Source organism: Stegastes partitus, unplaced genomic scaffold (genome assembly GCF_000690725.1).
Source record: "Stegastes partitus isolate 25-593 unplaced genomic scaffold, Stegastes_partitus-1.0.2 Scaffold10, whole genome shotgun sequence".
NCBI classification, from domain to species: Eukaryota; Metazoa; Chordata; class Actinopteri; family Pomacentridae; genus Stegastes; species Stegastes partitus.
In genome coordinates, this window is record NW_007577741.1 from 1831439 (window position 1) to 1844727 (window position 13289).

Below are 13289 nucleotides of genomic sequence, written 5' to 3' on the forward strand. Positions count from 1 at the left end.
GATGACTTTAACTTATCATAGAAGTAGAAGCAGGAAAAAACAGCTGGTCCGAATCTTTCCAAAGTTCAAAAATATACTTGCTTGCCAGCACCTCTGATACAGATGTACAACCCACTGGCAGGCCAAGTTAGTGACGCTGATCATCTCATAAACTGCTCAGGAACATCTTGAGGAACTCGACCAGGAGCACATGGACCCTGTGTCATGGCTCTAACGGGTCCGAACCATTTCAGAGGCGTCCTACACAATGTCAGGCAGGTGGTTTTATTTTGGTTTCCAGCTGGTTTGTGTCTCTCTTTGTTTAATCTGAACTCAAGCCGCAATGTAGACACAACAAGTTATGGTTTTACCTGTGAGTCATGTGCGGTAATTTGTTGGCGAGTCTCGGTGCAGCGACTTCCTCCTGGTTAAGCCGCAACTTGTTATATTTCTCATTGTGTACAGAGATCGGGTACAGTGAGTTCATTTAGACTCTCAGAAGTGCCGGTAAGTATTTTTGAACAGACTGACTGTTGTTATTTTAGGTTGAGCTAATAGCAGCAGAGCTCCAGCACCATCCCAGTGGCATCTTCTTATGAGTGTATTTCCAAAACTATTTCTTTGAGGTTTTGAAACATTGCCAGTGTGATTAAAGGAAAGCCAGTTTGATTGTCTGTCGGAGATGGATTTAGACAGAGAAGTTCTTAAAAAGTACTTTTAGGGACACATCCTTGCATGCTTGGCTGCAGACAAGCTGCAGCAAGGTGGGGCCACACCTCCACTACGAGAATGTGAATATGGGTAGATCGGGGAATTCAGACAACATGCCGGGGATGCCTGGGCAGGTATGTGGGATTTTCTGCTCCCCTCAAACCCCCCTTTTTTTCTTTCACTAGAGACACACTCTGATAGCGAGGAATGGGATAAGCTGAGGCCGATGGGGGCATGAAAAGAAGTGGAACCGGTGTCTGGGTGGCGCACCTTTCTTTATCTCCTTACAGATACAAAACACGGCTCACTCATGTCCCTTTGAGGGGGATGCCACTGAACAAAGCGTGGCCGAAACACCTTTATGACTTGGCTGCAGAACGGAGCAAAGAGTGACCACAGTTCAGAGGGATCCCATCAACAGGTGGACGGACTAGAGGCTCGGTTTCCCAGCAGATGTCACTCACATTCTTGGAGAGCAGATTAGGTTTTGTCAGGAAAAAAAAAAAAGCTTTCCACGAACTGAAGATGATTTTGCTGTTTCTGTCCCTGTAACGATGACAAAGACCTTCCTGCAGAACTGGGTGATACACATCAGATTCTGAGGTCTTTAAAGACAGACACTCGTCCCCGTCATCAATTTACCAGCTGGTTGTAAATTCAGCACTTTAACACAAAGTCAAGGTCGTGTTTTGCTTTCTAACATTTTACTTGGCTTCAGAGGGGAATCTGGGCTGAGTTGCACCACACAGGAATGCTCCCGCGAAGATAAATTTGTGCTGACAATAGAGTGTATGTGCACTTTGAGGTGGACTGTTTTCACGCTTTATCTCACAATGCTGCAGGCATTATTTCAAAGAAAATGCATTTTAGCGTGTCTCATCTCGCAAAGGTGCGCTGCTTCTCCTGCAGGGTTGCCACTCAGATTAAAACAGATGAATATATAGCTTTTACAGGGTCATTATATTTTAGCTGACGGAGGATAAAACGGAGCTCTTATATGCTGTCGATGTTTGGAAATTCATGTAAGCAACGTTTAAGTGTCAGGCAGTTACATGTAGTCCTAATTGCTACTTGAACTCTGTCTGTTTAGTCATATTTTCCTCATTACAAGCCAAGCAGATCCCCTGCAGTGGAATTTTATTTCGTTAAAGCACAAGGCTGCATGCAAAAAGGAATGCTGTAACGAGGCCGTACGCTTTGGCCTGGTCTTGCTTCTTAATTCCTGAGAAATGTGCAGACCTCCATGAAATATTTTCTCTTCTTCTGTTTCATATAATTTTCATCAGCCAACATCTTTTCCATTTTCTGTCTCTCATTGCAGTTAGTTTTGGAGAGCGAGGCAATAGCAGTGTGTTTTAAGATGTTTGTTGAATGAAGAAAAGTTGTCCAAACCACAATTAGATATAATTCCGAGCTTGTAAATTGTCAGAAAAATGATAATTGTGCTGTTTTGAAAGAATGTGACAGATTTTTTTTGTGTTATTTTTGTGCGAATGCTGCAAAATGCTGGAAAACTACCTCAAATTAAAAAGTTTGTCAGCATTCAGTCGTTATAAAGAGCTGACCTTGGGCTTTTTTTGTTTTTTTAAAGATATTGATCGAGTCGCCCTGAGTCAAATACCACCCTGAGAGAAACACGGCAGGCTGTCGGACACTTAAAGTTCTTAACTGATAATGTTTGACGAATGTTATTTGTAATGCGATAGGTTATCTGTCTGTCTGCCTGTCGGGCCGTGACCTAACTGTCAGACTCGTGACAGCCGGCCACCACCGGCGGCAGGCTCCCATTCTGATGCCCCCCGAGTGTGAATCTGAGTGCGGAGGTGATAAATGGGGGACATCAGCTGGTGACATCTGATGTCCCTGAAGCTCCAGTATCGTTGGACGGCTGGGCCTGCCGGGAGCAGAGCTGGCCGAGTGTGCGGCTGACAAGCAGACAAGGATGGAAGATGAGACGGGATGCTCATGGAGGAAGAGTCGTGCTGTACTTTCTGTTTTCTCCAAGTGTTTCTGAGATGTTTGCGTGGGTGTGGACGCTTTGCAGAGTATCCAGAGGCATGTCATCAGGTTGCAGCCAACACCTGCACCACAGGGTAGAAATCTATATCCACTAAAGTTAAAATCCCCAAGATTTCAGCTGCAGTTTGGTAGTGCTGCCAGAATAAGCAAAAAAAAAACAAACCCTCATGTTTCAGTTAAGGGCTGCAACGTGGCTTTGTGATTAGCATCGTTGCCTTGCAGCTAGAAGGTCGCCGGTTCGCATCCCGGTGAGGACACCTGGGATCTTTCTGCGTGGAGTCTCTTTGTTCTCCCCGTGCAGCGTTGGTTCTCTCCGGGTTCTCTGGCTTCCTCCCACAGTCCAGAAACATGTTGAGGTTAATTGGTGATTCTAAATTGTCTGTAGGTGTGAATGTGAGTGTGCTTGGTTGTCTGTCTCTAAGTGTAGCCCTGTGATAGACTGGCGACCTGTCCAGGTGAACCTGCCTTCACCCTGAGTCAGCTGGAATAGACTCCAGCCCCCCCACGACCCTAGTGAGGATGAAGCGGTGTATAGATAATGGATGGATGGATGTTTCAGTTGAGAAATGTATTAATAATCAGTCTTTTTCAAGTGGTTTCCTCACACAGTATCAGTGAAGTTGATCAACTTGCCGAGGAGTTGGAGAACTCTATGTGTCCCTGGAATATTTAAAACTAATCTGCCCTCAAAAAACTCTCGCATTAAAGAATGATTGCAGTCGTTGCTGACGTCTGTGACAAACACGTTGTGGTACCTTCAACTGCTTCACGGTAGAAGCTGCCATTGTTTTATCAAACACATTCAATGTGAGTCAGCAGCAGTCCAGTTTATTAATGAGCAGTGAGGCTAATTGTGATGAGCAGTAAAACTATAAACTGTTATGCTCGGTTACACACTACAATATTTTGAGGTATTCATTGTGCAAACACATCCAAACATCCCATAAATCACCACAAGTTTTTACATTTCCGTCCATGGAAATAGGAGCGAGTATTAAAGCATATGACTCTGGAGGCAACTTATGAGAATTACACGGGTGACAGCCGTGTCTATTTCTGTTTACTACCTGCTTGCCGTGATGCTGCACCGTGACAACAGCATTTCACAGTTCCTGAAGGAGCTCAGCACATGAGAAGCTTTCTAGGAGAGGATTCATGTCAGTGCTTTAACTGTGCAGGTGGAGAGCATCGTGCTGTCCTTCACTCCCAGTAAAGTTAAAAGACTTTGCTGCTTCCCCTCCAGTTAAAGAAAGTTGTTGGGAGTTCTTTTTCATCACCGGTGACTCTCAGACTCGGCTACACAGAACAGTGGAGGCGTTTGTCTCGTCTCATTGAAGTGGAACGTGAACAGGTCCTCCATCGGGTCCTCAGGTTTTTCTCTACAAATAGAGCAGCACAAGTGCAGGCTCAACTTTCTCAATCTCCACTTTCCCAAGCACAGTCTGAAAGAGAAAATGAGAAACGGGGAGAAATTCTATCAGATTCAGGGAGGGTTAATGGGAGAACCGGGAGAAAAGCTGCTTTCTGTGCACCAGACCTCCACTTATCTCCCCTCACGCCCAGAGTGTAACTCAAACTCACACACCAGCGATCCGCCCCGAGCACTACGTGAGCCGTTTTATTTCAAAATAGTTCCAACAGTGATATGGAGGAAAGTACGTGGCGATGTTTGATATAATCTGATGTGCACTCGGCCTCTTTTTTTTCTCCTGCTGTTGACACGGGGAATTCACGAGAAGAGATTATAGTGAAGGCTATCATCTTCCTCACAGCTTGATAGAATTGAAAACAGGTGAATAAGACCCAGGGTCGGACTGTCAGGCTTTGAACATTATCAGCTATCGGGCCTTTTGTAATAGAAGGAATGCTATGTGACTTTTTACTGTTGCCATAACCAGTGGGTGATCTATCGCTTGTCTGTCGCCGTTTGGTTCGGACTCCGGTTGCTGTACGTCTTCCTGCTTTTGTCAAGAACCAGATTCATCCTGTGCATAACCCCGGGATGGCAGGATGGAACTGTAGTGCTGTGAGGAGACAAAAACAGCTTCTGTAAATTAATTTAGGAGAGTCTGATGGTAGGTTTGGCACCGCTAGCGTACTCTCAGACTATTAACATTAGCCTACTCTGAGGGGATGTCTGTGCCAAAGCGAGCAGCCTACACACATTTCCTGCGACTGTGTCTGTGGTTTGGGTTTCCCAATTTTCATTGTGTGCTTTTCTACTCCAGTAATTACAGGCGCAGTATGAATAAAACCCTTTATTTTCCACTCTTTGCAGAGTTAAAGTCGACCGGCACCGCTCACCACTTCTCCTTTCTGCTGAACTCCACCGACTATCGGATCCTCCGCATGGACGAGGACCACGACCGCATGTATGTGGGCAGCAAAGATTACATCCTCTCTCTGGATCTGCACGACATCAACAAGGAGCCGCTCATAGTAAGAAACGTTCCACGCAGACATGAAACTGGATGAGCTCAACATGAGTTTACAGCTAACACATTTCTTATTTCCCCGTCAGATCCACTGGCCTGTCGCCCCACAGAGGAAGACTGAATGTGTCTTGTCGGGGAAAGACACCAATGTGAGTATTCAATNCTGCTGTTGACACGGGGAATTCACGAGAAGAGATTATAGTGAAGGCTATCATCTTCCTCACAGCTTGACAGAATTGAAAACAGGTGAATAAGACCCAGGGTCGGACTGTCAGGCTTTGAACATTATCAGCTATCGGGCCTTTTGTAATAGAAGGAATGCTATGTGACTTTTTGCTGTTGCCATAACCAGTGGGTGATCTATCGCTTGTCTGTCGCCGTTTGGTTCGGACTCCGGTTGCTGTACGTCTTCCTGCTTTTGTCAAGAACCAGATTCATCCTGTGCATAACCCCGGGATGGCAGGATGGAACTGTAGTGCTGTGAGGAGACAAAAACAGCTTCTGTAAATTAATTTAGGAGAGTCTGATGGTAGGTTTGGCACCGCTAGCGTACTCTCAGACTATTAACATTAGCCTACTCTGAGGGGATGTCTGTGCCAAAGCGAGCAGCCTACACACATTTCCTGCGACTGTGTCTGTGGTTTGGGTTTCCCAATTTTCATTGTGTGCTTTTCTACTCCAGTAATTACAGGCGCAGTATGAATAAAACCCTTTATTTTCCACTCTTTGCAGAGTTAAAGTCGACCGGCACCGCTCACCACTTCTCCTTTCTGCTGAACTCCACCGACTATCGGATCCTCCGCATGGACGAGGACCACGACCGCATGTATGTGGGCAGCAAAGATTACATCCTCTCTCTGGATCTGCACGACATCAACAAGGAGCCGCTCATCGTAAGAAAAGCTCCACGCAGACATGAAACTGGATGAGCTCAACATGAGTTTACAGCTAACACATTTCTTATTTCCCCGTCAGATCCACTGGCCTGTCGCCCCACAGAGGAAGACTGAATGTGTCTTGTCGGGGAAAGACACCAATGTGAGTATTCAATGAACCAACAAAACAATACTTCTAGTAACTGTTTTAGTCCTTATTAGCTAAAATCCAAAGAATATCTGCTTTCAGTTGCTCAGATATAAAGATTTACTGCTGTTTTATATGATTGTAAATCGAGCACCGTCGGTCAAATAAACCAACCTTAAAGATATATTATCACACAAGCCTTTTTAAGCAGTTTGTCAGCCTTCAAGACAAACTACTATCAGCGTAATACATCCCCATCGCACCAGCCGATACAAGCACGGTTCTGCACCTGAATCCCTTTTCACCTGCCGCACATTTAATCTGGTGTTAGCTTCTGAGTGTGTTTTCTACAATTTTGAACACCACACTGGGGTCAATAGAGGGCATTGTAAAGCTCCTCCTGACGCGTGATTGGCTGCGAAGCTCTTATTTACTGTCTCTGCATCCCTGATTGCTGATTGCATACAGCTGCCACCAATTAAGCTCTAGCAGCAACTTGAAACGTGCGACATTTAGGCGTCTTCACACGAGAGCTGCAAACATATTCCGTGCCCCAACCAACATCCATATAATAGATTTTTTTTTTTTTTTTTTGCACAGTCTAATTTTCTTTTTTGCACAATAATTACTTTAACCTTTGTTGTCCAGACAAGCAGACGAAATGAACCGGCCACTGGAAGCTACAGAAGCCCGTCTGAAGTGTTAATAAGACTCCAAACAGTGCAGCCCCCACAAGGAAGAGATGGAAACTCATCATTGAAATTCATATAAAAACCAGATCCTTCTCTTTTGATTGTGTTCACACATCCTGCCCGCCCCTCCACCTCCACCCTAAAACACACACACACACACACACACACACACACACACACACACACACACTTGTCTGAGCCATGGTTAGGGGTGAGGGCTGGCAGGAGCGGTGTGCACCGACAGAGTGATGAGGCTCTGGCTAATAACCTTGCTCTCCCCTGCTGGTAGAGAGCTCAGGCTGCTGTTTATCCAACTGGAATGTTCATTTATGCGTGTTTGGTGACCCGCGCCTCTCACCGCCTCCGGCTACAAACGTATTGGCCCACGTATGTTCATGTGAGCATGTATGAGCCCCACTGTATGCGTGCATATGTGTGTCAGAGGTGGGTTTGAAATTTCATCGCTAGAATAAGAAATAAAATTGGCGAGATATCTTGGCAATCCGGGAGCACTTTTTTTTTTTTTTTAGCGAATGACAGATGATGACAATTCGACAGCAATTCAGAGGGGATGTCGGTTCAGGCGGGAGGTCAAAGGCAATCATCCCCACTGTGCTCTCTGTGGGGGAGCACCACTGTGCGCTGAATAATACACGCAGGCCCTAAACACACACACAAAAACACATCCTCTGAAACCTCTGACTCGTGCATCTGTCGCGTTGCTAAGATCTGCCAAAATGCTTCATCCCCCATCCTGCGTACAATCTTTTTTTTTTTCGTACATCCTTTCTTTTTCGCCAGCTGTCGCGAGCAGAAAACATGACAGACAAATCCGAACAGATATCATCGGATTGCACATTTCTGCAGTCGGGAGTTTTGATTTGGGTGGATTGAGACCAGGAAGGCAGACAGCTGGTCAGAAAAACGCAGATTAGAAAGACCTCGAAAGCATAAAGCCGCTTTCACCAGCAGCTCCTCTGTGCCTTCGGTCCAAAAAGAAAAGAAAAAAAAATGTACCACTTAAAGAATTCTCACAGAAACCCTGTCGACGGTGAGATGTTCACATTCGTGTGTTTGTGTGTTCTTCTAAAAAAAAAAATAAAAACCCTAATTGGATTTTAAAATCCTCGTTCTCACCAAAAACCTACATTTTCATTCAACAGTCTTGTTTGGTCTAACCAGAATGTTTTTCATTTGTCAAGTTTGACAGAACACTGAATTGTGTTTAACCTCAATCCCTGTGGCAAACACACGTCACGATCTCAGAGGCCCTGCTTTTCTTGGTTTCTGCCACCACACTTATATGGTGTTTGGAAACATTTTCCCTCCGACAGTGTGGTCTGATCTGAAGCCTGGGCCAGGCCGTCACACGGAGCCAGAGAGCAGAGCTGCCAAACGCAAGCCTGCCAACAGAGGAAGTGATAGATGGGATGGTTTCAGGCCAGGCAGAGGAGTTATTAACCATGCGTATTATGCAACCCTTTCTTTTCCACTGCATTTTCAGGATCAGAATTAGGGAAGTTGCTAATCCTGCTGTTGATCCCTCTCTCTCAGGGGGAATGCGGAAACTTCATCCGTCTGATTGAGCCGTGGAACCGGACCCACCTGTATGTGTGTGGAACAGGCGCCTACAACCCCATCTGCACCTACGTGGACCGAGGACGGAGGTCACAGGTAACCAAAGACACGAGCAGGCAGCCGTGGAGACACTCTGACCTTTACTCTCTTCGTCCTAAAGAACCGTATCAGTCAATCTCCCTCTGCTGCTGCTTCTCACTTTCATGGGCTCTGCTTCTTCGTCCATCGTTTTCTTAGTTTTCATCGATTTTTCATGGTCTGAAGGACTCGCAGAAAAAGATCTGGGTCCAGATCTCCATTATTACTGTAAGATTGCTGTTGGTCAGGTTCCTGCCACCGTTTAGGCATCGCCGAGGCTCCAATCTTCTCTTAGCAGTGGTAATAGCACAGTGGCATTATATCTATGGAAGAAAATCCCCCTCCCTGTCGTCCTCCCTCCCCCTCCTCCTCACCTGTTTCTACACGGCCGAGCTGGTGGCCCGTCTTTCTGTCTGGCTGAGAGCCTCTGAAAGGCCATCATTACTGATGGAGCCTCTCATCCATCATCAGCCTTGTAGCTCACCCCTCCCTCCCTCCCTCCCTCCGTCCCTCCTTCGCTCGCTCGATGGCCGTGCAGAGCTACGGCAGCTGTTACAGTCGACACACTTGCATTCACCGCTGTGCCTGTTTAGTCTCACTGTCCAAATGGACGGTTCAGATTTCAATGCAAAGGTCAGTCTGCCTCTTGTCATTCAGCTTCTCCCTTAAGGCCCAAACGCTATGTTGCTTCACGCTGTAAAGATTTTTCTCAGTAAGACTAGATGTAAACATAAACCAGTTGTTCAGAGATTCTTCGCGGAGGGCTTCACACATTTTTAGTCCTCAGTCAGCTCCCAAACTTTGTCAGAAAACTTTTTCCTTTACCTGCGTCTGTGCCTTTTTGATGCAGCTTCCCTTCCAGATTTTATGTCAACCTGCTGAGTTTTACATCAGAAACCCGCCCTTGTTGTTAGAAAATAGAACATTTAGTTCAGGAGGGCGCTTCAGTCGTGAATGTTGGAGATTGATGATAACAATGATGTGAAATTATATCTGATTGTTTTAAATCTACATGTTTATTGCTTCACTTTTTATGTAGTCTTTTTTTTTTTTACTGAGAGTTGTCTCGTTTTCCTTTTCTTTCTTCGCCCTGCATGGTTTATGCATGGAGTGTTTGCATGAGTCTAATCCAGCACCGTCACTGTCACCGTCTTCACTCTGCTTTGACTTCCACTTCGACATTTCTCCTTCCATCTTCTCTGTCGAGTCAACCTTTTCGATCCTACTTTTTGCACTTCCTCATTTTCCGATTCTGTTCATGTCGTGGTCGCCATCAACTGATTTGATCTGGACTGTCGACTGTCGGTAACGAGGCGGCCCACTGTGCCATGTCTGTGTTTTTAGGGGTTCCACTACCTACAGGCCCCCCAGTCAGGAGGGAGAACAAGTCGGGCAGCAGACTACAGCACTACATCAGAGCCTTTGGAGGCCAAGGTGGGCTGAAGGGAGTTTTTGTAGTTTGTGCCCACCTGGAGTATTTTTTTTTAGTCAAAGTTGGATGAGTGGTGACAACGTGACTACAAAGAAATCAATGCAATGTTTATTTTTTTTATGCATATATTGGGGTAATAAGGCAACTACTGAGTCTCCAACAACTTTTATTGTCAAGATGTTTGCTATAAATGTAATTGTTGTGTGGAAAAAATGCTTCTCATGAGTAGAAATGAACAAAAAAAAATAAAATGTACCATTTTCATGCCAGGAGATCCTTAAGTGCCTCTCAGGAAAGAAAGAAATAAACTCCTACACATGTCGATCCTCTCTTTTCCCACAAACAGTTTGGCCCCTAGACCTTCATTAGGTAATATTCAGCAGCAATAAGTGACATTTAATACAACATAAGAAGTCTTCAGTCAAATATGCAGAGTTGTTGAACCAAACAGCTGTTTTCATTTTGTCCGAATGGCAGCGTTTTCAACACCGCCACCGCTGTATTTTGTCACTAAAACACAGCTTTGTCGTTACACACATCCTACCTGTCAGACATCATTGGACCGACGTAGCTCACAAACCTCCATGCAGACACCAGTGTTGACACAGATGTTGTGAAATAACGAGTTCTGGTGTGAGCCACTAACATCAGAAGCATGGTGGATGAGTTCTGGATTGCTCTCAGCATTTTCCTCCACCTCTCCATCTCACCGATAACTGGCCTCGTGTGCTTTTTTTGTTCCCCTCAGCAGAGCCAGCGGTGCAGCGTTCAGTGCCTGTACAACTCACACCTCACTGTGTTAGCTTTATTAGCTTCATGTTACTGTTGCCATTTAAAACTGCATCCAAAGAACCCTGTGAAGTAAACGATCAAACAATAAGCAAAACGTTCCTTAAACACAGTGAGTCTGTTATCAAGTGATTGCTGTTTTTCCTTCGCAATTACAGGAATACATTTTCCGTCTTGAACCCGGCAAAGTGGATTCTGGGAAAGGAAAATGTCCTTATGACCCCAAACTTAACAGCGTCTCCGCTTTGATCAGTAAGTAACTGCTGTTTTTCCCTCATGCTAACGTGTGCAGGCAGCTTCAAATAGCTACCTGTGGAAAGCGTATAAGATGTGCTGTATGCGTTTAGTTTTCAGTCGGTTCATTTTGTGTCTGATTGTGTGCAACCGCATCGGCGCGGCAGAACTTTGTCGTTGCGTCTAGGTGTCCTTTATTCACTTGACAATCACACAAAGTCGGCAGATCATCCCATTAAATAGAATAGAATAGAAAAAAAAGGTCTTTATTGTCATTATACAAGTACAATGAAATTTAAAGAGCTGCTCCTGAGGTGTACCAGCAATATACACCATTAGACAAACAAGACATCTGTTGTTATTCTTTGCACAACCCTATAAAACACTTACCATAGCAGAGTGGTAGTTGCACGGAGTGAAGGGGTTATTATTGCACCCGTGTGAGGTAGATTTATATACATAGAAGTGACTCCAGTGCAGGTTGCATTCACCGTTCAGTGCAGGTTTAAGTTGAAAATTAAATAATATCTGACTTTTTTGGTGATAAATTGACTGAAACAATGAATCAATTAGCGATTTAATTTACTGATGATCCTCTAACTAGTGGTTTTAGGTCGAGTACGGTTGTAGTTTTATCAACGTACTAGCGCATCATTTGGTCAGACGGATGTGTGCATGTCGGTGGGTGGTCTTCTGTTGTCAGCAGCTTACAGGTGGTCAGACATGGCTGCTGATCAGTGACCTCCTGCCCTGTGTGTGTGTCAGAGAAAGCCTTTATTTTGCTGCACCATGTCAACTCAGTTACAGCTGACCAGAGCGAAACTGTAGAAAATCCGTCACATGTTGACTTACATAATTGGCACAGACGTACTGACATAACAGAGGAGGCTGGACTTTCCCTGGTTCAGGCATTGGGAATATTTTGTACACTATTATTTCATGAGCCACATCTCTCTCAGCTTCTGGAAATAACAGCAGAAAGTATTCATGTATTTAAAATGTCTTATCAGTATGTTTCTATGGAGGCCGATGTCAGACGTGACAGGACAGGGTCTAACCATGTCCACGACCTCGAACCTGTACACCGTGAATCCAGCTCATGTGAAACTGTCTTTGTGAATGCAGCCGTCCTTAATAATGAGTTCAGTTTCATTACAGTTGTGAGGTCAACGTTTTTTGCTCAGACACCTGTGAACCTCATTGATTGGATGACGTCTTGTCTGGTCATTATATGGAGTTCAGATTTCTACCTTTGAATATCCACAGCTGCTGTACGTGCTATCAGCCAGGTTTTGATGAGACCAGGGGAAATGATGCAACTTTTTAATGACGCTTGACTCTCTAGCCAGCATGTTTTGCGCTCTACCCTGAAAATGTTTTCCCCCATCATGACTTCACCTCTGCAACAACCTTCCCCTGCTCTGTGACTGACAGACGGAGAGCTGTACGCCGGAGTCTACATCGATTTCATGGGAACAGACTCTGCTATCTTCCGTACTCTGGGGAAGCAGACAGCCATGAGGACTGATCAGTACAACTCCAGATGGTTAAACGGTAATGTCTCAACTCACAGCTTGTTCTGCATCCAGCAGCATTTTCTTTTCTCTCATCTCTCTCCAGGCCGTTTTTTAATTTATTCCTCGAGACCGTAATGTTTCACGCGAGCCGCCCCAGCCTTAACGCCGTCCTGCACATCGTCTATTCCTAGAGCCGTGTCAGCTAAGAATGTTGATCTTTCCAGCCTGCTCCACATGACCCAGTGATCATTTGACTCAAAGCATAAAATTTACTACACTGATTGTTAGCTGCATGCCTGCAGAGTCTGACAGCAGGGTCAGTGGTGCAGTAGCAGGGGGAAATTAGTGAATGTCAATAATGACTCGGAGTAGCCTCGGCTCTCTAATGAACCACAGTTGTCACAGTCATATAAATGCGGGTCGGGTGCTTTCAGTTGATGTTGCCAAATCAATCACGAAATCCCCCCAGTGTTGCTGGCTCCCAGATTTTCCTCTGACCCTGTTGCCCTGACAACAGTCCCCTGGCAGCGGTACACTGAATCAGGACACCTGAGTCCTGCTAATCAGCCATGTGAAATCTCTCGGATATTCCCCTTCCCCCATTACGTGGGTCCTAGTCGCTCCCCCCTTTCTTTCCCCCGGTTTTGGTTTGTCCCCATTTGGGACTCTGGCGTGTCGCGGCAGGGAGGGGCGCCGTGTGTGCGTGTCCAGTGGTGACGGAGTGAATCAGCCAGTGGGAGCAAACTGTGAAGCCATATTGAGCTTTGTCACTAGGAAGAAACAAAGAGCAGAGTTTAGGACA

General features: G+C 45.4%; 1 protein-coding gene across 1 annotated transcript in view; it reads left to right on the forward strand.

The window, feature by feature from the left end:
* Positions 1–13289, forward strand: part of LOC103360486 (semaphorin-3F-like) — a 51189-nt gene that overhangs the window by 23853 nt on the left and 14047 nt on the right. The window contains 6 exon segments of the mRNA XM_008286261.1: positions 4988–5148; positions 5231–5293; positions 8414–8533; positions 9860–9949; positions 10895–10988; positions 12405–12524. Coding sequence (XP_008284483.1) covers positions 4988–5148; positions 5231–5293; positions 8414–8533; positions 9860–9949; positions 10895–10988; positions 12405–12524 — 648 coding nt within the window.